The following is a 24,401-nucleotide window of genomic DNA, read 5'->3' on the forward strand; positions in this document are numbered from 1 at the left end:
TATGGTTTTAATTTGTGGAAGAAATGTTGCCTTCTGAATGGTGGAGAAAAAGCTAAATCTATTAATGAGATGAGATAAAATGTATTTTAATTCCTATATTAAGTAAATAAAATGCAAAATTGAAAGGTTGGAACTAAAAATAATTGTTGCAAACATAGCATGCCTGAGAAAGAAATACAACCACCTGATACTACCATAAAATTAGGAAGTTTTTCATTTTATTTGCACATGACAGATCTTAGATTGCACAACAGTGCATTATATGAAAAAAATTAAAAAAAAAATAAAAAACAGTAAAATGTGCAGTTCCTATCAGAAGGAATGTCCATTGATGAGAGTGAATTTTAAAAACTAATTACAATTATATACAGCTAGAGGCAGGACAGTAAAAAAAAAAAAATAAGTGGTTCACGTGTAGGCTTTTCAACCGTGTTTCAGTGATGTAGTACTAAACCGAAACTAGGGGAAATGCCGGATATGTCTTTTAGTAAAAGTTCATCTAACACAGAATACCTTCCGCTCCTTTAACTATGGTTTAGTTGGACAGCTCAGAAGGGAATAAGCAGTTAAAATCTTTTTTACTGAAACAGGCATGAACATATAGAAAAATTATAAACATGCATGCCTATCAAGTGTTACTCTAGTGAAACAAATACCAGGATTAAAATAAATCAGTGAAAATGAATAAAAGTCAAAGATTTCATTCTCACAGTGATAGAAAGTGTAACAATTTTTTTCTCACTTCAAATGCCTTTCACTTATTAACCAAGGTAGTCCCACAGTAAGAAAACTAAAAGTGTTTTCTTGCAGTATGTGTACCGATCTTCTAAATGCAAATGCCTTTGAAAATTACTCAATTTCAAAGACCTTTTTTTCAATCAGAACATCAATAAGCTCATTAGTTTTTTTGATGGCAAATGTCTTCTGAATTACTTCACTCTCCCTTGATGTGACATGGTCCACCACTGGGAAAGTTTTGCTATTAGTATTTTCAGTTAGCACTGAAGGATATGCAGGAAGAGTTAAGCTGACTTTCTCCCCGAAAAGGGAGGGCAGCCAGCTAGAGAAAAACAATGTTTTAGCGAAGGCAAGGGGAAGACACACTTTGCCACAGCAAGACAGTGTAATCTGCCGCCACAGCCCTAAGTCTTGAGATCCATGAAACTCCATGGGATCACTGTGTCCCTAGTCATGGATATTTTTAAGATGCTTTTGTGTACCTGGAGCTAGTGAGTGAAGGAGGAACCATCCCTTTCTCACTGAATTTTCCAGGCAGTTATGCCCTGATAGCAAAGAATGGTCCTGTGGAAATTTCCTGTATCTTCTTATCTTGTCATTGATATAGATACATTTACATCCTCTTTTTAACCACTCAATCTCCTACCTCTACATACTTAGCTAACTGTTTCTCCTTTGCACACACATGTACATACCCAGAGAAGTTTGTGCTCCCAACACATTTTAGTGTCAAATCCTGGAGCTTTTTTACACTCACAGCTAAGATGTTGACCATGCTTTGTTGTTTCTCTCTCGCATTTTTTATTGTCCCTTCCTCCCGTCTGGACTCCATCTTGCATATTATGTTATCTTCCTCTTCCTTCAGAAAGCTTCAGATAAATATTCCTGCATAATTCCTTAGGACTTTGGAAAGTATCTTTTTTATTATTATTATTCTCTATTCTGACTCTTCTTTGCTTAATTAACTCAACCATATTTGTTTTTCCAGCCACAAAAAACTTCTCAACTTCAGCATGTGATGAATTTAGTTTGTATTACTCTGCCTTACTGTCTTTGTTTCCATCTCCATTCCTGCTTTGTCTACATGTGGAGTGGTCTCCCTTCTTCACTTTGATATGCACCTTTCTCTTTCATATTCCTTTTGAAAATGCATTGCTGACCTTAGGCAACACACTCAGCCAAACAATCAGTATCCTCTTTGTTCAATTTTGAAATAAATAAGCAAAACATAAATCTGATCAAAATAAAAGATGAACTGCCAAATAATGAGAAATAAAGCTACCTTCCAAGATTTCAGAGACTATTGCTTAACCTATACCTTATAAATATCAGGCACCTCAAGGGGGGAACAATGCAAGTGCCTGTCCTTATTCTCCTTTCTTTATTTCTATCACAACGTCTTCTGTTATTCTTTAAAGCCTGGCAGATCACAAGCTGGGATTAGAATATTGCCCCTTCTATTTCTAACCTAATTAAAAATACATCATGACTCATCTGTTCTGCAGATGCTTTCTACAACTAAGTACTTGTATAATATCTCCTAAGAACACTGTAAAACCTTGACAAGCTTTAGAGTAATTTGGAGTAAAATGAACAGTTTGCCTCATCCTCCTTCAAAAAAAATCCACTGTCAGAAGAAATAAGCACCAACAAAACCAGATCAATCAGTAATAAATTGGTACAACGGCATCATTTAGTAAAGATTTTTCTAAGAATCAGAGCCAGAGACACTGTTTTTTCTTATGATTCCTTCACTTTTCTGAATTATCTGATAAAGAATGGGGCATAAAAGTGGTTTGTTGGTTGGTTGTTTTTTCCCTTTTGAATGTTAGCTTGTTTTAAACTTAAAGATCTATTTAAATGCTGTGACTTTACAGTTTTAATGCAAAATTAATTCATTTCAGAAACTGAGATAGAGAAGGACTTCCAGTGGGAAAGAGAAGCATTTAATTTTAATTTCTCTTACATCCATGTATGAAAACAAGAGCCACATTAAGCTGGTACAACTGCAGAACAAAGGTATATTTTCCTGATGCCCATCTCAGATGCACAAGATTTTGCCTGGCATAACTCTACTGACTTTTACAGAGCTATTTGCAACTGACAACATACCAAGAGGGGGAGTCAAGTAACATTGCTAGTACTTATTTTACCAAAATGAACAAGCACAACTTGGTAAAATTCAGTAAAATACTGCCAGTTTTCATCTTTCTTTTTCAAGTTTTCCATTAATTTTAAGTACATCATCGTTCTTCACAGACTGCCCTTGTAAAGCATAGGCCAGCCTATCACAAAATCAAATTCTTTTCTTCCTCAGCCCAAATACAAAATTGTATACAAGTGTGATATCAAGAAAATTTCATTGACATTTCTACAGTGAATTGCTGGGAAATACAGAAAATACACACTTTAAAATTGCTCACTCTGAAAAGAATATATTCCTTAATTTCATCAGGATGTATGTTCATTCAGTACTGCCTGCAGCATATGCCGTCTTTAATTACTGACTTCCACAAACAAAAGCTAAAGGAAGATTCTGGAAGAACAGATAAACAACCAGGAACTGAATATTAACACAGGCATCACTAAATGGCCCAGAGTCAGTCTCCATAACTCTTTGAAGTTCTTTCAGTAGTATACAGAAGACAGAGCAGGCACTTTCTTGCAAAAGACACCATATTATGATCTTAATCCTACCTAAGATAACTGCATTTGAAAAGTTTGCTGAGAGCCACATAGGTAAGTAGGAAGAATATATTATTTTATATTGCATTAGATTTGTTAATTGCTTACCATAAGCTGAAAACATTGGCTTCTGCAAATAGTATTACATTACATTGACAAAACAATCTCCCTGATGACAAACCAATTCTAAGAGAATGATAGTGCAACAATGCCAGGGATCACTTTTTTAATCAAAGGTTTTTATGTGAGACTACTAACATATTAAGGAGAAAAACACCACTATACTGTTTCAACTAACATATTATTACCTTTTTTGACAACATTTAATCAGCCATTTCAGTTATATCTAGTATGCTGACTGTATTATAGGAAGATTCTCTTAAACTGCATGAACTATTTACTAGATATGACAATCTTGCACATTTCTACTTCATAATAAAACCCTTTTCTATTACTTCTCATCTATTATTATTCAATGTAATAGTTCTTTAATATTCTTTTTTGAAGTGTATCAAGGAGTAATAAGTTGTTGTAGCTGTTTACTCCAGAGGGCAGAAAATAATTTGTGATGTGAAAATTCAAACATGTCAAACTATGCTGCAAAAAGAATACTATCCCTTTTCCATGTTCACATTGAACTGAACAAATGGATCAAGTTAGTCAGAAGTATATCATAAGCATAAAACTTTTCCAATTAAAACAGAGTTAAACACTGGAACAGGTTCTTTAGGGAGAATGGCAAATCTCAGATTTCTAAAAAGTGGCAAATATTTTCAGCCTGAGATACATGGACCACTTACAGTCCTTGCATTCACATATCTCAATACAATGATCTACACATGTGACATTTCTAAAATTTCCTCTTTCTGCAGGAGAGGGCCTCTGAACCTTTGACTTCTTAAATAAGTGAGTGAATGTATGTATAGCCACTCTTACCTTGCAGCAGAAGGAAGAGTGACTTCCTGACATTCCTTCTTGGTCCATTTTATGTGATTCTATTTTGCAGATGTTGTCTTTTAAAATTACCTCAAGGTGCTTTACGCATTTGCTATCCACTTTCCTCAAACTCAGTGTTTTCAACAGACCACCATCAGATTCCAACTCCAACTACTCTTCCACCTCTGTGCCTTTTATTACCCTTGTATTCTGTTGATAGTGCTGTCTAACTTTTAAAAAGCTCCTTCACCTGATGGCACTCTTTGAAAAAAAAATGGTACCGTATTCGAAAGTAAGGATGTCCTCTACCTATCCTGACTCCAAACTAAGATTATTATTAATTTTTAGTTTGTATGTCATCATAAAATTGAGCTCAAATTTTATGCTTTATATGTGTAACAGATTCCTCCAGATGATTTTGAGTATTCTTTCTATATGTTTCTTGCTTGCTTGCATACTGTAATCAAAAAAAAATCTTGTTCTATGAAATTTAGTCTAAATTCAACTATCTTAACTGAAAATGGCAAGAGTACTAAATGAACTGGAGTGTTAAAATATTTCCAGTTCATTCATCTGACCCTCTTTTCTGGAATTCCCTCCTTCCTGTGATAGTTCAAGAAAAATATCTGGCTACTGTCTAGTTTTTATTGAGCAGTAATAAAATTGAACCTAAGGCATACTACTTGACTTAATGTCAGTCAGTAACATAACCGAGCAATGACAGCAGGAAGTATTGCAAAGTGGAAGAAACCTGACCTTACATTATGAATCAGCTTTTTTTGGTCATGCTTTTTAGTGTGTACATCCAAATCTATCATTATCCATAAAAAGCTATCCATATTATGTTAATGGTAATTTGAAAGCAGTCCTAATACACATTTACACCAGGCAGGATATATTGTTTCTTATTTCAAACAAGGGCGTGACTGTAAACATGAACCATGCACATTCCTTCAAAAAATCTGCATAAAACTAGAAAACATATTACTCCTAAACAAGTTTTCATTATTTCAGGTTCTCTCTCTCATTCCTCATGAAGACCTTTTAACCTCATCTATCCCATCAGCATAAGGGTCCTTTTAATCACAGGGAGATCTGTATTTGTGTAATTATTCCACTTTACTAGAAATAAAGGACAAGTGAATTGAAGTAAAAAAACAACCATCAAGAGTAACTGAGATCACTGAATATATCCTGAGCATCACAGTAAATCTGTTTAAATTCCACTGTCTTGGACAAACTGCAGGCATAATCCAGGTAACAAACACCCAGCATATATAAACATTTTTTTGGCAGTTCTGTCAGTCTCCCCTTTTACTTTCTCTGGACTCCTGGAAAGTCTTTATTGCACATACCTTTTAAAGTAAAGCACAAGTAGAGTTTCTCTACCCATACATTCCTCTGCCGTGGCTTACTTTCCACATGCATATAACTGAAATCTAGTAAATTTACCCACTTTGAAATTTTCATGTCACAGCTGTTCCAGCTGTTGGACCTGACAATTTCCCAGAACTGCCCTAGGAGGAAATTACCATATTCTTAAGCCAAAATGCTGATTCTATGAAAGGCTAACTGAACAACCAAATTTACTTTGCAAATTAATAGAAACTGTTTAAATGAAAAAAAGAAGAAATTCTTTAAAACCCCACAAACTCAATTCTTTCCTAGCTCAACTTTTCAGACAAGAAAACAAGCCTGAATCCTGAGTGACAGCCCCAATCACAGTGGCTTTTCTAAATGGGAAAGGCAAAGCCCTTTTTAGGCAGGTTAATGACACTATGCCTTTCCTTTTTTAGCAGTCACTTTATCTCCAACCAATGGAGTGAGATATTGCCAACACCTGTAGCAGTTGCTTAAATCAATTATCACAAGCCTGATATAAAACTACTTTACATCAATGTAAGGAAAGGATTATAATGATGTTAAAAATGAAAATATAGTGGCCTCTTTTTTTTCCTAACACCATCTCAAAACGGCTTACACTATACCACCCAAAATCTTTTTGTTCTGGCTACTGTGCAGTGAAAAATGGATGTGTAGTTAGGCTTACACACTGAGCTGCTGAAAAGTCAAAGAGACTGGTGTAATAATCTTTTTTGCACTGATTTCAGTTGAAAGAACTTTATGCCACCACATACATTTTACGGTTGGAAATTACTTCCCTTTGTTATTGTTTTGACTATATTGCATGTTTTCAGTTACCAGCTTAGAAGTACACACTAAGAGTGTATTTTGGCTTTATATATATACATCTGTTCACAATTATTTTTAAAATATCATAAAATTTTATATTATAGGTTCTCAAAATTAAATGTATAGGATAAATGATGTTTATTGATGTTTCTTGACTAAGTTGAATATTAATTTGCAACAAGTAAATTAATTTTGACCCCCCCAAAAAACACAAAATGTAACTTCTGAAAACATATTCTCAACTTTTGCACTACAAAATTGTGTTCAGACACAATATTTCAAGGCCCTTTCTTAAGTGCTGTTTCATCATTCTATCAGGAAACAATAGGTTCAGCATTAAATAAAATCTTCTGCTGTGCTGATAAAAGGTTATTTGCATACATTTAAGAACATATGAATAATGGGTTGCCTAGGATGGTCACATTATCATTTGTAAAAGAAACTTAGAGCAGTGTTACAATTCTTCATATATTTTAGTGGTGTCTTGTGAATGAATACATTTTTGTAGGCTATTTAATATTATTAAAAAAACACCTCTTGCACTTCAAAATTGTTCCCAAATTCTGATTTTGAACAAATTATTATGTATAATCTTACCTCCTTTCGTTGTCGCCTGCTTTAAAGTTGACAGCAGGGAGAGGTTTATCTTTCTGAACACTACTGGCATTATTTAGCTTTTATCACAACAGAATAGTTCGTGCATTCTTTGTTTCCCCACACCTTGCCCTCACTGCAATTGTCTACCTAGTCAATAAACTACTGTAACATGCTGGAAATTTCAAATATATAGACCTGATACATCTTATGTCCTATTCATTCTATAAAAGCTTCAAGATATGGATAAGTATAATTTACATTTGCTCAAACCTTCTAATTTTATGGGTTCTTTTAATTCCAGTTCATGCACTTAATGCTTAGACTGCATTCAGTGTATACACCATTATGGTAAGCACATTGGCATGCACAGGCAATACAAGAATAGATTATAATTAATCCCATTGACAACCAATAAAAGGTGAAGTTGCATCATGCAATGAAACCACAGCTTGGCCTGGGCTGCCATGCAGAAAAAAACCTACATCAATGAGTCTGCTGTACGGCTCCTAGGTAAGAGTTGATATGAAAGAGGTGAGTTATTTCAGTAATGAAGTCACAGGCTGAAAATGTTTATACCACTGTAAACAAAATACTGTACATAGCACCAGTATTACTCTGGGGGAAAAGATGCTTGTAGAGGAGCACAAAAAGGATGAGAAAGAGAAGAAGAGGAAGGAGGAATTATAAATTACAATAACAAGTCTGAAATCCAATCAGTCCTTTTTAATAAGCATTTTGGTATTTAATTCAAAATAATCTCATTGGAGCTTTCAAAGTAAACTTGAATTTTCAATGTAATTTGCCAAAAATGAATGGATGAAATAATGAGATACAGGGTAATTTTAAAATGTCCATAGTGTTCAGTAACTGATGAATAACTAAGGATAATAAACACACAGATATGTAAAGATGAATTTTTCAATGCAGTGCACAGGATCTAAACCACACAACTTCCACTGATTTGAATGCATAATGTATTGGATTGAATGAATATGGGTAATATATAAGGGACGCATTGGTTTGAGTGATTTATTCAGCCACCTTCTGCTGCTTCTCTAATAAGAAACATCTTTCTGCTGAATAAAGCAGTTTTTTGCAGAAATTGTGGTAATTCTGAATTGTCTTTACCTTACCTTCATAGTTGTTCTGAATGTAAAACTGTGACCTGAATAACAGCCTCTTTTAAGGCATGCACATTAGGCCCTGTACCTCACAGCCTGCTTCCAGTAAGCTCAGAAATGAATAGCTGACCAGGTCATCTATTTAAATGCAACATTTGCGTTAAAAGATCCTACCCTGTGATGAAAAACACATGATTCTGTAACACTATAACATATTATGTCTTCCATTACAAAAATATTTGTTCCATGTTTTTCAATAGGTATTCTGGTTTTGAGCAATTTTTCTTAATTACCCATAATTGTAGGTGGTTATTCTATTTTCATCACAGTTACAAAATATAGCAACTAATTACACAGGGCAGCAATTCAGGGAACACCAAAAATAATTTTATCAAGAAAACTAGAATTTCATTTACTGTATAAAGTTTTTAACAGAATCTATTATTGTTCCAGTTGCAGAAAAATTGCTTTTGGTATCTCTGTTTTTATATTCTGATAAATTTTTGAAACACTAATATTTTTATTTAGCAAATTGTAAAGAAACTTAAATCAAAATAAAATCAGTTTAACTGACGGCAGAAATTATTTTCTGGCCTCTTAAAATTGCTCAGAAGATTTGCAGAAAAACCTGCCAGCACCTTTTGAAATAGATTAAAACAAAACAAAACAAACAAACAAAAAAAAAAAAAAAAAACACAACACAACAAAAACACAACCAACCCAAACCACCACCACACACACCTACATATTCCCATTATAAAACCTCCAATTGTACTATTCTTAAATAGTGAAGTACACATTATTTTTCCAGGAAACACTTCAATTCTTTTCACAGGGATAGACTTAGTCATGACTCAAACCACTTTTGGCCACTACGTACTATTTAACAAGGTTAGTAGGATGTTCCATTAATTGTATACTAAAGATGTGAACACTTTCTTGAGTGGAAAGGTATGCACTTATGAACTGTGCAGTGTGCATGAGAATGTTATTGACTAGGAAGAAGATTACTGAGTCAAGACATTTAAGCACTGCTGATGAAGTCAGTAACCTAGTAAACTGTTTAAGGCAAGAAGATGAGGACCCCAAAAATTTGGAAACTGAACTTACAGACTTCCAAAGTGTACCATCCAAATAGCTACTGTACAGTCAACAATGGGAATTATGGTATACACAGTATAAACTATAATATATATGCATCACAACATAAATGATACTTATTATGTATGCATACTTTCCCATTGTTATGAAAACATAATAATCTATCTTTTCTTACTTGACAAACATTGATTTTACAAAAGAAGAAAAAAAATCCTTATAGTTATTCTTAATGAAATAATAGGTAATTTTTCATCTAGTGACAATAGAAACATCCTCCAGACAAGACAGAACACAGAGCTGGCCTTAGTTCTATAGTCTCATAACTCTGAATATGGACATAACAATGTAAAACATAAAATGAGAAGAATCATATCTTCAGTATCTACTACTAATGCAGTAGAGGATGAGAGAAGCTACAAAATTAAGAATCTCTGAAGATCAGGTTAAATTACAGTTTACTATACATCTTGACAACAGTTTATTGTCCTATGAATAGTGATTTTTGCTATAAAAACAGCTAGTCTTGGGAGATCAAATTATTATGTTCAAGAAGAGATTCAGTCTTCTGTTTTCATATTGTTGCTGCAAAGCAACCTCACATTAGAAAAGTTTCTCTGCTTCAGCCGGAGAGAATCTATCAAACTCATTAATTTCCTAATAAGCTAAATTACAGAAATTTCTCCCATTTGGTGTTGCCATAAGCCATAACAAACTTTATGTAGTTCATACAAGTCTGTTGCAAATTATAAATACTAATCACTATGAACTATGTTATACTGTTAAAACTAAATGACCAGAGCTACTGAATTTAACTAAATCGCTGGGATATTTTGCTCTGGAATTCAATTCCTTCCAGTCCTTAAATATGAAATTCCTTCTAATAAATCAACTACTGGCAAAGTTTAATCTGGGAAAAACAGGGCACCTGATTCTAGCATTCTGTTTTCTTCAAGGCATACTGTGACGAATAGCCAAGAAATAGGATGGGTCAAACTACATTCTCAGTGTTGAAAATATTCCTGCTAACGTACTGCATGGATTTCAGCTAGACTATTCACATGCAGAGTTCAGAACATTGGACGGAGCCTTTTGTAAAATGTGACCAAAAATACTATACAAATCTTCAGCCATAAATATAATAAAATGAACTGATCCAACCCATTCACTAAAGAAAGCTCAGTTATATTCACAGCCTTTTTGTCTAACTTATTCTGAATAACTGCATGAACAAAAATTTCAGATCTCTAGATAGTTTGCTTCAATGCTTCATAGATCTTACAAATTCAGAAATCATTATTAATATTAATAATTAATAACAAGGTTTAATTTTTATTATCCTTATTGGTTTTGTCTGTATTGAGGTAGATGTTTATGGCAACAAAAATGTTTCCCTCTGGCTTCAGAGAGAACTTTCTAACACATTGATGTCCGAGCCTTCACTTAATTGCAGTACATCTAAGCCTCCAGAATCTGAAGACAATACTGTATTTGAAAGCTGTTGTCATTTTTTCCCTTAAGTTTGGTAAAACTAAACATTGATACTTTTAAGAAATGTAACGATTGAAGCTCTTGAGTGCTTTTGAAAAATTTAATTCATTACATATTCCATACTCTAGGAAATGTATATGAATTGCCTTTTTCTATATATATGTATATCATATTGACACATCACAAATTCATCTCCTTGTTCCTAGCCAGATATGCTATTAAAGCAAAATCACAATTCAACAAAAGTACAATAAAGATATAACTAAACATTCATCCATATTTTCCTAAATCTGAAAAAGAACAAAGACAAAACATTAAAACTCACTGCATTTAAAATTAAATATTTATACCAAAGAGACTGATAAATATTTACTATGTAAGGTAGTACATATTGCTTTAAGAAGGAATTTGACAAAACACCTACACTTTCAATAAAAAGCATAAACTAGCAGGAAAAATAGTCAAAAGATCATTTCATTGGTATTTCACTAGTATTCACTGAAAATTAGCTTACTCATAAAATGATGTAAGAAAAAAATCTCAGACTATGGATAATGTATTTTCCCTATGGTAGAAGCACTTAAGCCTGACAAAATGAAGATTTGCAACAATTTGCAACAATAAGCAACCTGTACTCTTAACATAAAAAACACCCATCAACCACGATTATTGCATTTTCATTATATCACATGGTATAATAGAAAAAAAAATGACTGTAAACCATCATTGTCACAGGAGTTTTTGCTTTAGAAAATAAGTAGCCAGCAAAGAAAGTCACTATCTGTTATCTCTACATCCCATAATTCAGAATAGATGCTTACTCTTTGTTTAGAATCTGCCAAATTATATCAAACTATTTTAACTGTTTAATGGAAAGCTAAAAAGTTTTAATTATTAAGGTAATTTAAAATGACAGAGGCTTAGTCCACAGCAGCTTTTCCAAAATATGAAGAGTTAATTTTTATGCTGATATTCCACAATATCAGAATAAAATTCTATATTACAGAATTACATATATATTTGTTATAAAATTAAATATCTATATATTCTATATCTACAATCCAGTTCTGAGGCTGTGGAAATCATAATATGAAATTAAGAACAAAATTTATCCTTTGACAATATAAGTACTAGTATTTAACACTAGAGCCATAGCAATTAGTTACAATTATATACACCTGACTGAAGCTGGTAAAAATAATAATAATAATAATAATTTAAAAAGAGCAGATATGAACGTAGAGATGCAGAAATTCCACATCACAGGTCATGTGCTAAAAAGATTACTGCGAGCAATCTAATTTCTGCCTCTCCAGATAGAAAAATAATGGCAAACAAAACAAAATTAAAAAGAAAACAAGTGGAAAGACAATCAAAGAGGCTGATTCAAGTGGAAATGCAGAATCAGTTACCTAGCTTTGAAGCACAATGTGCACTGAAGAGAATAATTGCCAGAGATGAGAATAACCTACCTAGGAAGTCATGTTTAACATGACTTAACATGTTTAACAGAATACATACCGCATCAGAAAAATGTGAAGTCAAATCAGCAAATAAAAGTGATATGAGAAATATTCTGCAAAGCTGTGTGCTAACATAGCTGTTACTGTCTGTGTGACCCCTCTAAGTCTTTGGGCAGGGTTTCACTTTACCAGGTAGCTGAGTTAATAAGTTTGAGTAACCCTTCCAAATTACTTGACTGAAGATGGCCATAAGTAAGTCATTGGAACTACACAGTGACTGAATTTATATCCATTAAACCAGGGTGATTTAAACAATTACATTGCCACTGCATTTTATTTACAATATCAAATGTATAGGAGTTTAAAATTTTCCCTAGGTGGGTAAGCTTATTCAATTCATGTCAGGCATTTGTGTTTATGCCAGAGAGCTGGTCTAGAGAAAAATGTTTATTTTCCATGAACTAACAGTGCCTTGAGACGAGCCTTAATATATCATGCTAAAACAGTTCTCAGTAAGTGTACTTAGTAGTCATCCTTGTACATACAGGGCAGACTAACACCAGCCTGATTACTATAGCTGTTTATCTCACCTCTTTTCCCTACTTTCATCAAGCCACTTACATTTCCTTTCCTGAACTCTCTCTTTTCCCAGTCAGCTTCTTTCACACAAAGGAGGAAAAAAAGAAAAAGTCTCCCAAATTCTTCTTATAAACACCATTTAAGGACCACACTGCAGTTAGTTCCTGTCTACCCAGGATTTTCTCTGTAATGTGCTTCTATGCTTCTATACCTTTTTGTAATTATTCCTGGCAGAGCTTGTTTTTCCTCAGATCTGTAGAAGGTGAAAGGATTGACATGCAGGTTAATTGAAGAAAGGCAAAAAGAGAAGGCAAGACCTAGCTGCCTTCTGATCAGGAAACTGCAGTTGCCTTTGATCTACTGAAATGAATTACACCTGGTCAAGAGCACTGGTCTCTGTGACGAAAGGGCAGATTGTTCATCGTTGCTTCCTTCAGGACAACTGTCTTTCTTCCTCGCGTTCAGTACTTAGCCACACTCTCACCTCCATTGCCAAGTCAAACTGGAGGGAAAAATACACTATGTTTTATCTTGTACTAAAAACTGGGAAAAAAAAAAAAACTAATTCCCAATTTGCAACACTTGCATCAGTGTTTCCATGTAAATGAATTAGCATAACAAATACTAGCAGCTTTTAAGTTAAAGCAAGGGCAGAAACCTTTGGCTCTACAGAACATGTGTCTGGGATAAGATGCATAACCACTGTAGAGGTATTGAATTTTTAATTCATGAAAGATGGTACAGAAAAAGCAGAAGATTAATTATTTTCTCTAGGTCAACATTGCAAAGGAGAATTTTTTAAAAAAAAAATAAGTAAAATCATTTTACATCCTCCTGAAGGAGCATATCCGCATAAACACACTTGGCAAAGTAGAGTACTATGTAACCTGGAAGTTTAGAGATACTAAGGAGAAAAGAAAGACACAGCAAATGACTCAGAACCCAATAGCTGAGCTTCTAAATTCTTTTCTAGTCAAGGGCTTATGGAAACTCAGGAAAAAGAACAGGCGAAAACTGTAAACCACAACTTATTCACAGAAATAACATGCATTTCTATTAGATTTAGTATGGTTCAACATTGCTGACTGGATATATCATAAAGACTATTGTTCAAATATTCAAAACACCTTTAATCCAAAAGGGCTTGTTCCAGACACAAACGGGAAGAAACTAAGTCATATATACTGGAGAACTAGGAAGACCAGTGTCCCAGGATTTCTGGAAAAAGAAAGTGTAGCATAGTAGTAGATAAAGTGGCAAGGATGAGAATAAACACTTACTAGTCTGACTGATTATGGCTGTAAAGAACGTGTTTCTATTCAACACCTGCTTGTCTAAAAAAGTGTACTGCAATGATTATTAGCCATTAAATAGGTTGTATCAGGGAAGATTTATCAGGATTCTGCTTTACAAAACAGCTGGATCTTTAAGTATTCTTTCTAATATAAGACATTTGATCACAGACTTTAAGTTATGAACCACATATAACAAACTTTTGCAGATTATTATTGATTAGAGTGTTAGCACACCCATCACCCCATCACTATTGCAAAATCCTAGACCTACTGGTCTACATGTAAAGCAGCTTTATGAAAAATTGTGTGGGTAGATCTGTTTTCATAATGATACTGCCAAAGGATGCTTTTTAACAGAGGTGTCAGACTGACAGACCTAAAATTCTGAGTTGAATAACAGCAGGGGAGGAGTTGCAGCTAACTGAAAAACATTTTTACAATAATTTTTTTAGGAAACAAGAATGCCAACAAAACTTCAAACTAAATTTCACTATTTAAAGTTATTTACAATTATGTTTACTAGAACCGCTGAAAACTAAAATTCTCATGTAAAGTTCAGGCATTTGACTCCAAAGCAATATGATCTGTGGGCTGAACATTCATACCCCGCCAAATTCAGCAGCAGTTCTGAGTACTCAGTAGTACTTCTGTAAATTGGCAAGTTAAAACATTGGATTCAGATACTTATTTTTGGATACGAAATTTGAAAATTTATTATTGAAAATTACCATTGGTAGTAATTACTTGTGTATTATAATTTGAGGTGCTTTTTGCTTCTACTTCGATAGGAAATTATGCAAGCTTTTGAATCATTTTATCACATCATCACAAGCAACTACAAAAAAATATCACCTGGGAGAAAATATGTGAAGCCTGCTTTTTGTATGTTCACCTAATGCTGCAGTACTAAAAATTCTTTGTGTAGCAATAGAATCCATGCAGCTACATTTAGTTCTTGGCATGGTAATTTATTTTATTCATTATTCTATTAGTAATTCTCTATATTCTTTATTTTCTCTTTAGCACATCCCACAAAAGACACTCTGGAAAGCGAGAAGAATTAGCTTTTTGAATATCAAGGAAAATCATGTCCAAACTTCATTAACCACAGAACAGTACTGTAAATCTTGGCACTAGCTGAATAAAAGTAATTAGACTAGTCTTGTAAGTCCATAGGAGGCTTTACTCCCTTCTTGCTGCTTGTTTAGATGGAACACAGACTACCAGACTACAAACTACCAGAACCCTTATTCCGTAATTCAGCCTCTTCTAGCAGCTTGCATGCATCCCTGAGGTCTTAAGATGGGTTATATTTATCATACACGATGGCAGCAGCATACTGGAGGTTATAAATTATTGCAACTTCACTGACAGACATGCTTTTACACTCACACTAGGTCTGATGGTGAATTATGGCCTTAGGAAAAACAAGGAGTTGAAAGACATGTTCCCAACTGATTGTGACAGGACTTCAGTTCCATACCAGTAAACAAACATATACATATGGAACAACCTCTGTGCTTCCCTAAGTATCAAGGCTTGCAGTTCATGTACTTTGAAAAGCTATACTAGCTCTATTTAAGCAATATTTTTGGTTTATATACATTTCTTCCCTTTTCCAAAATGTGTTAGTATTACTGATGTAGTTCTGGATCGAAAAAAGGTAAAATAAAGTATCTTTAATTCCCTCCTCTAATTAATTTTTGAGAAAAACTGAGAGAAGTTTTCATGTCAGCATTACTATTCTGTGTGTGCATCAAGGAACGCTGCAGTTGAAGATGTCTAAGAATTTAATGTTATAGAAATGCATAACTGAATAGTGATTCATACTAAAATACATCCACAGCTAAAATAATCTGTGCACCTACACGGTATGAAAATTCTTTCATTTTCTAGACTGCCATAATATTTTTGCTTTGATGCAGAGTTCCCATATACCATAATTTTTTGTCTTTCTCTCTTACTGATAACATGAACAGCATAACCAGTTTGTTATGTTAAAGTGTATATAGTATAGTATTTAAGAATCAAAATATTTTGGTATTTTCACACAAATGTGTTATGCTATTTTCATTTTGGATGAACAGCAAACACTAAACACTCCACAAAATACCAAAACAAAACTGTATTTTTTCACTGTAAACTAGTCTTTGTCTTTAGGTTCAATCATACTTAAGAAGTAATGCTTTTCTACCGAGTCATTTTTCACTGCTTATTGTGATTGTACAGGGACAGATAAAAACTTCCTTTTAAGAAAAACAAATGAATGACATAAAGCCAATGCAGTTGGCAGGAGAATAAAAGAGGTACTTAAAACTACTTTAAAAAAAAATGTTTGAACTCTTTTTTATATTAACTACATTTCTAGTTCATGATGTTCCTATTATAGAAATATACATCATCTACGTTCTAAATCCTGCATTGCCTTCCAACTTCCTGTAAGAAACTACATAAAATGTTTATGGCATGTACTAACAGACTACCTTTTCTGATATTATGTTAATATAATGTTATGAAATTGCTAATCAAGATGATTGACAATTTTAATGGTCAGTATTTTCTAAGGTGGAGTTCTCTTTTGAAGTTCTTCAATCCACCTGACAAAGTTCAAATCTGTTGAGCTGAAGGTACACACTGCAACTCAATTTTCCTCATTTCTATTTCTTCTACTTTGTGAGGAGGCAGATGGAAGCGTATAAAAGGTGGCATGATAGCCTATTGCAGTTTTTATTCATGAGTATACTCCATCCAGATTGATTTGTATGGAAATTTCACACATGTTATTAAGATCACAAATATGCATATCAGTATTTGTGAAAGCAGAAATAGTAAACCTTCAGACATGCACCTGAAGACATGTATATAAAAAAATCTACATACATTAAAAAATGGTAACTTATTTATTTGAAATACTTCTTGAAATAACTTTGAGGTACATTAGAACACTGACCAGTCTAGTCCTGCCTCTGTGCGCTACCCTTGCGTGATATGTATTTAACATAGAATGAACACTTGAGAGACTAAACAAAAGGAAAAGCATTTTTGAAGCTAAATCAGAACAAGAAACAAAACATTTTTATCCTAGGTCTACACTTACTAGGTTACCCTAGATACGCAAATGAGCAGGGCAGTTTGGGAGTTAAAGTGTTTCCACTTTAATTTTTACTGGTGAAGTAAAAAAAAAAAAAAAAGAATTAAAAACTTCTTTTAGAGGGCACAAGCTACACTTCTGTACACTTCCTGCCTTTCAATACTCTCTCCTGAGAACGGAAAGGATCTAAGGTCCACATAGGTGTTTCCATGACATACAGATTGTCATTATTCTTTACACAAGTATATCGATAAGAGATAGTACAATCCCAAGATAAACATTCATAGGACTGAAGACTGGAAACTCTTAATTAATTTAACTGGATGTCTTGTACACCACAAGCCATTGAGCTTCACCGGCTTACTTCTGAATGGAGTAAATTATTGGCATTTTAACTGAAGCATAATTTATGTTTTGATAAACTGCATCTGTCAGGAAAAAAAAAAATCACAACGCGAACAAACACAGAAAACAAAAGTCCTCATTTTCTCTTGACAGAATACTTCAGTGGACAGTCACTCACACCATTAACATTTTATATACCTTATTTTCCATTTGAGTTTGTCCAGCATCAGCTTCAAGATATTGATTCTTGTCAAGCATTTATCATATAAAATAGCCTTTTACTTTCTTCCACATATACACTTACTACAGTCAAATCAAATCACACATCAATCCTCTTCTCAATAAACCAAAGTGAGCAAGTCCTTTAAATGTGCTCTCTAAGAAATTTCCTTCAGCCACCAAGTCTCCTCTGCTCTGCACTGTTCACTTTCTGCGGCCCTAGAGTGACTATCTGCAGTCCTCAGCAGTGCTTTCACAGAGTGAAGATAACACCCAAAGCTCCGTAAGCCTTGGTTTATTTAGAAAAGCACTAAAATCACGCTTCAATTGAAGTTACTTTTTTAGTGGAAGACACTGCTATCAACACTGATGTCAATGGTGTGCTTTAGACAGTGTGCATCTCATCTTTCCATATGGTTCAGGAAACACTGTTGCAGATCCTCAGACATCCATTTCAAATCACATGCTCCCAAGCCTTTAAAAAAAAACTTCCAGATATCTATGTAAGTAAAAAAATTGCAAATTTCATACTGTGAACCTTTCTTTTTCTTAAAAAAAAAAAAAAAAAAAAAAAGGCAGACATTCAGTTGTGCAGTAGAAACATACTCAGGGTCATGACAGCTTCACATTTGATAGAGTATTGCACACAATAAATCTCTTGTACAATTACACTGCTTACCTGGCAGACCTACATCAGGCCCTGGGGGACAAATTAGATTGAAACTGTCCTCTGCATCTTCTCCTTTCATGTCAGTAATGATATAAGTAACTACAAAGATCATCAGTTGATCTGGAAAAAAAGCCTTATCTTTCCCCATTTTGTTACCTATAGTTCAGATTAACTGTTCTTTTCTATACTGAAGTATGGGTAAAAGACTGCCTGTAATACTTCATTATATGCAGGTGGCACTTTCTTTTCTCTTTAAAAGTGCAAGAAAGTCCTCTGTGGGAGTATGACTAGCACCTTCAATAGAAGAGTACAGCTCATTCTATTTTACTCCATGATTCCATAAGCTTGATTTTAGTGTTTTCATTTAGAACTAAACTTACAGGCAAATAACATCCATATGATAGCAAGACTTAAAAACATAGGAAGGCACTTGATCACTTGTCTTGTAATAATAAATGTGTCAGATTTTGTAATTTCTGAACTTTAAAACCAGTAATAAAGGCTTTCCTCCATCCTCAGTTGAGCTAAAATCTTTATTGTGACAACTAATTGTAAGTTTTTAATAAAGGAAGGCAGATTGAGTTTTATATTTGGCAACTGATTTGACAACAATGATCCTGGCAAATTGTAGTCCATACAAATTGAGGAAGCAGAAAAAAGGTCAAGAAAATCAGCAAAGTAAGTCAGGATGCTGCAGCAGTTTGTTGCCATTGTTATTTTGTCTAAACTTGGAACTTATCATGTAAAGGCTGATTTCCAGTATGAACCATCCATGTAAAAGTTGACTGACCCAGTTGTCAGTTTCTCAGAAACCTAATAACCATAAGAAAATCTGATAACAACTTGCCATGTCTCATTTCTGAATAGGACACTGGTATAGAAACTAATATGGAAACTCCATCACCCGCTTTTTGGGTTTTGTTGTGTTGTTGTTGTTTGTTTGTTTGTTTGGGGTTTTTTTGGTTTCTTTGAGCCATCTAAGTGATGCAAAAGAACAGAAATGGATAGAGCTCATCAAGAGATAGTTTGCACTCATTGTATAATATTAAAAACTTTTGAAAAGATATATGAGTAAAACATCCCCAAATTTTCCTTTATTTTTACATATCTTATAATGAAGAGACTCTGGTCACTTTTTCTGAAAAGGCAGAAGCTCTCATTATGAGCTAACGCTCTTCCCTTATTCTCCCTTTATCATCTCAATTTGTTATAGTCACAACAACTTTAGCTGAACATGAGGTTTTTTCCTAAGCTGTCTCTTCAATTTGAGTTCCTTCTTTATGGAGTTAAGGGACACAATTTTGCCAGTCATTCATGAGCTGCAAATCACTGCTAGATCTATTTCATTCTAAGCTAGATTATATGACTCCTTGGAAGGGAAATGAATGGCAGGAGGTTGGAGGGAAAATTAGGCTGTTCAAAAAAAAATCCTGATAGCATTAAGGCCCTTACAGATGTGCTTATTAAAGATAATAAAAAAGCAGTGACTGTTGAAACCAATATTAAATCTTGTAATATCTGAACATTTAGATGCCATGATTTTTTTTTTAATTTGCCTTGGGAGATAGCATGAGGAAATATGCTTGAAAAATCTTTCTAGATGGTTTAAACATTCCCTATGAATTTTAAATTATTTTCTCTGGTTTTTGCTCTGTCGGTTACACATAGATAATGCGTGCTTATAGTCACAGCAAGTCTCATAGAGGCCCAAACATAAAGCAGACTTTAATGTAAGATGACTCTTCAATTTAACACAACCCTCATTACCAAGAACAGATGTGAAAGTGAACAAGAAGGTTTAGAAAGACACATAACAGGACACTAAGGACACTCCCAAATCCTATAGATTTTCATTGCCACAGTCTCCACACCCTTTGCTTCCTTCCCTTCGCATACGTGCTTCAGCCAGCAAATGGACAAATTCCCAGCTGGAGTACCAGCTTCCTTGTATCTGTGGGGAATGAAGACCTAACTTAATATGAACTTCATATAACTACTAGCTGTTTGCAGATGACAGTGCAGACAGTAACAAAAATTTGAGTTCTGCATTTTCTTCAGCAGAACGCTGCTATCCTTGTCACTCAAACAAAATTGCTGAGGAGCGCATAAGCTATCTAGAGTCAGAAGAGGCAGAGGGTGAACCGAAGTAAATGAGAGAAATATCGCAGACTTCTTCCTGCTCCCAACAATATTTTCTAGGAATTATGAGAATAAGGCATAGACTGGCTGCATAGCTCTGCTTAAATGCAAGAGAGCTCAATTCCTTCCCCATTTTATCAGACAGGATCATACTCAGAGAGTCTATGTCATGCCCTCCACAGTGACAGCATGCTACTGCAAGGGTATTACTTCCCATGCTCCCCTCAGCAAAGCAACAACTCTTTAGAAAGTGAGTAGGTGCAGAGAGGGGAAGTCTGACTATAAGTAGTTCTGCTTCAGTTAGGATGATGCTGTTTTCAAAACTCGTCTTATGAACCTGATATCCTGACCAGTTTATCAGGACAGCAGTGGATTACTGTGTCTCAATGCCAGCTTGCTACCTGTTGTTTTTCATTTGGTTACAAGCTCTAGTTCTTCGCACCCTCACAGATAAATGCTCATTTCATTACAACAAAAAGCTGAAAACACATTAATTTATTTACCTATATCTCTATAGAACTGTCCTTTGAAATCAGATGCAAGATGTTCCAAGGCACTAAAATCACAATATGAAAATAGCTTTGGTATCTAAACATCTATTTATTGTAAGAAAGTAAAGAGTTTTATAAATCATACATTTCTTCCTTTTAGTCAATTTGGTGTTGCCTTTTTCTTTTATCTCTCCCTGTTTTAGTTCATTTGTGAATGGGTTGCATGAAACAAGACACATCCACTAGGATATCATACAGAAGGATACTGTGAATTCCACACCTGGAATAAAATATTTGTCAGGTCAGCAACCCCAGAACAATCAATTCAAATTACAAGTTCCACAGAGAGCAACCAAAGTGACTGAGACTATTGCAGTAGGATGGTTATGGAACAGCTTGTAACAGGAAGAGTAGGGCAAAAACCACAACAAATCAGTAGTTTGGAAAAGGAATAAAGTTTATGTTATTTATTTTAACAAATCACCATTGACCCCTTCTCCTCCTATACTAAAATATCTTTTCAAAAATGTATTGTGATCACAACAAAGATTTACATAAATAGCTATTCACCTGCATGGAATTTTACGAACCACATGCTGTGAAGTTAATGCTCAGAATATTATTTTCTTAGAAGGTCTGCTGTCATGCTAAGGTCTATTTTCATTGTGTGTTACCATTTTGTTGCATGGAAATGTTTCCTTGGATAATTTTCTTTTGATGCAAGTAGCTGTTCCTTAGGGATTTTTTTTTTAAGTACTGTACTGGCATTTGTATGTACTTCACAGACTTTCCTTCATAATGTATTATGTTCTTGCTACACTCTGTGAATGCCAAAAAGAATGGAACTCCAAAGACTGATTTTCTAAATGTTAAGTAAAGCTATCTTGAGTGTAATGTCTGCCAATTTTAAGATCCAAAAGCCAGAGAATGAAAAAACTGTCTTTAAATAAACGTTGCCAACCTGCCAAATATACCTTTCCCTCCCACCTGTGCCAGTTCCCAGCCCCACCCCCCCCTACACCCCCACCCCCTTTTGTGGTATTGGTATTTCTTTACCATTAACCTGTAGCTTTCTGCTTGATTACTAAAATTTTAGGATTAAGTTTCTGTGCTCTTCTTCCTGTCCTCTCTACATTCCGAAGACATTCAACCTTGAGGTTTTTAGTTGTTTATTTGCATACAGAAAAAAGCTCCAAATGTTCATCAGGCACTAGTCTTTGAGTGAGACACTCATGATATTTGACTAATGTCAACAGACTTTGTTCTTGTGCAGACAAGTAATTTATTTTCATTTATCTCCTGCCTGAGAGGTTATTCCACTGATTAACCTACAAAGGCTGGTTCATTCCCATTTCTCTAAAACTGATAAAACTGTTAGTGACACACCTAATCAATACAAAATAATTCTGATTTACTTTTCACTGATAGTCACATGCCAAAACTCTCCTTCTCCATAAATCCAAGTTTTATCTATGTGGCAACTGGAGTCAGAAAACCTTTTTTGTGGAGTACTAATGAAACCCACCCACATCTCAGCCATGACTCAGCTTTGGTGCAAAACTTCCACAAGACTGTAAGTACCTTGTTCACTCTTGTACCATTGTGTGGAATTATCCCATCCCAATATCTTGTCTTCCATTTACTGATCAATTATTTAGTTGACAAGCACAGACTTTGTCTACAATGCAAAAATGTTTTGTCCTTGACAGCTTTTTTAATTATGATGACCAAGGACAGATAAGAACAATCATCTCAACATTTCTTTTAATACAGCTTGTTCGTGTCAACAGTGACCATCAATAAGACAAACACAGGATCACAGAATGGCTGGGGTTGGAAAGGACCTCTGGAGATCATCTAGTCCAACCCACCTGCTAAAGCAGGTTCACCTAGAGTAGATTGCACAGAAATGTGCCCAGGCAGGTTTTGAATGTCTCCAGCAAAGGAGACTCCACAGCCTCTCTGGGCAGCCTGTTCCAGTGTTCTGACACACTCAAAGTAAAGAAGTTTCTCCTCATATTCAGATGGAAACTCTGCTCATTGCCCCTCATCCTATCATTGGGCACCACTGAAAAGAGTCTGGTTCCATCCTCTTGACACCCACCCTTGAGATATTTATAAGCATTGATGAGACCCACTCTATGCCTTCTCTTCTCCAGGCTGAACAGACCCAGCTCTCTCAGTCTTTCCTCATAAGATGCTCCATACCCCTGATAATCTTTGCAGCTCTCCACTGCACTCCCTCTTCAGGTGCAGGACCCTACACTTGTCCCTGTTGAACTTTATCAGGTTTTTCTCTGCCCAGTCCTCCAGTCTGTCCAGATCTTGCTGAGTAGCAGCACAGCATTCTGGTGTGTCAGACCTTCCTCCCAGTTTGGTGTCGTCAGCAAACTTGCTGAGGGTGCACTCAGTCTCTTCATCCAGCTCACTGATGAACAGGTTGAACAAGACTAAACCCAGAACTGACCCCTGGAGAGCACCACTAACTACAGGCCTCCAGCCAGACTCTGCACTGTTGATCACAACCCTCTGAGTTCTGCCATCCAGCCAGTTCTCAATCCATTTCACCATGCACTTCCTGAGCTTACCTATGAGGATATTGTGAGAGACAGTGTCAAAAGCCTTGCTGAAGTCAAGATAGACATCTACTCTCTACCCTCATCTACCCAGACAGCCATACCATCATAGAAGGCTATCAGGTGGGTCAAACATGATTTCCTCTTGGTGAATCCATGTTGACTACTTTTGATAATCTTTTTTTCCTCCACATACTTGGAGATGATGTCCAGAATGAGTTGTTCCATCAAATGAATTCCTAGCAACTAGTACAGACTTAGCCTTATATTTTGTGAATTTTCTCTGATCTCTTCTCTCTGGCAACCAGTGATAGAACCCAAGAGAATGGCAGGAAGATGTGTCACGAGAGGTTTAGATTGGACATTAGGAAGAGATTCTTCATCCAGAGGGTGGCGGAGCACTAGAACAGGCTCCCCAGGGAGGCAGTCATGGCCCCAAGCCTGACAGTGTTCAAGAAGGAACTAGACGATACCCTAAACACATGGTGTGAATTGCGGGATTGTCCTGTGCAGGGACAGGAATCAGACTCAATGATCCTTGTGGGTCCCTTCCAACTCAGGACATTCTATGATTCTCCTGATTTTTCAACAAATATTTGAGAATGGCGATCTTTAAAAGGGCAGACATTACTGGTCTTCAACCAACTTTATAAAATAATACTTAAAAGGAAATT

At 35.0% G+C, this 24,401-nt stretch overlaps 1 protein-coding gene across 35 annotated transcripts in view; it reads right to left on the bottom strand.

Moving 5' to 3' along the window:
- Positions 1 to 24,401, bottom strand: part of KCNMA1 (potassium calcium-activated channel subfamily M alpha 1) — a 480,013-nt gene that overhangs the window by 209,475 nt on the left and 246,137 nt on the right. For 13 of the 35 annotated variants that reach the window (XM_065068523.1, XM_065068529.1, XM_065068532.1 and 10 more), the window contains exon 4: positions 7,632 to 7,655. The exons of the other annotated variants lie outside the window; for them this stretch is intronic. In XM_065068523.1, the coding sequence (XP_064924595.1) occupies positions 7,632 to 7,655 (24 nt within the window). The remainder of the gene's footprint in view (positions 1 to 7,631; positions 7,656 to 24,401) is intronic. 35 annotated transcript variants of the gene reach the window in all.

This window comes from Columba livia, chromosome 6 (genome assembly GCF_036013475.1).
Source record: "Columba livia isolate bColLiv1 breed racing homer chromosome 6, bColLiv1.pat.W.v2, whole genome shotgun sequence".
Lineage (NCBI taxonomy): Eukaryota > Metazoa > Chordata > Aves > Columbiformes > Columbidae > Columba > Columba livia.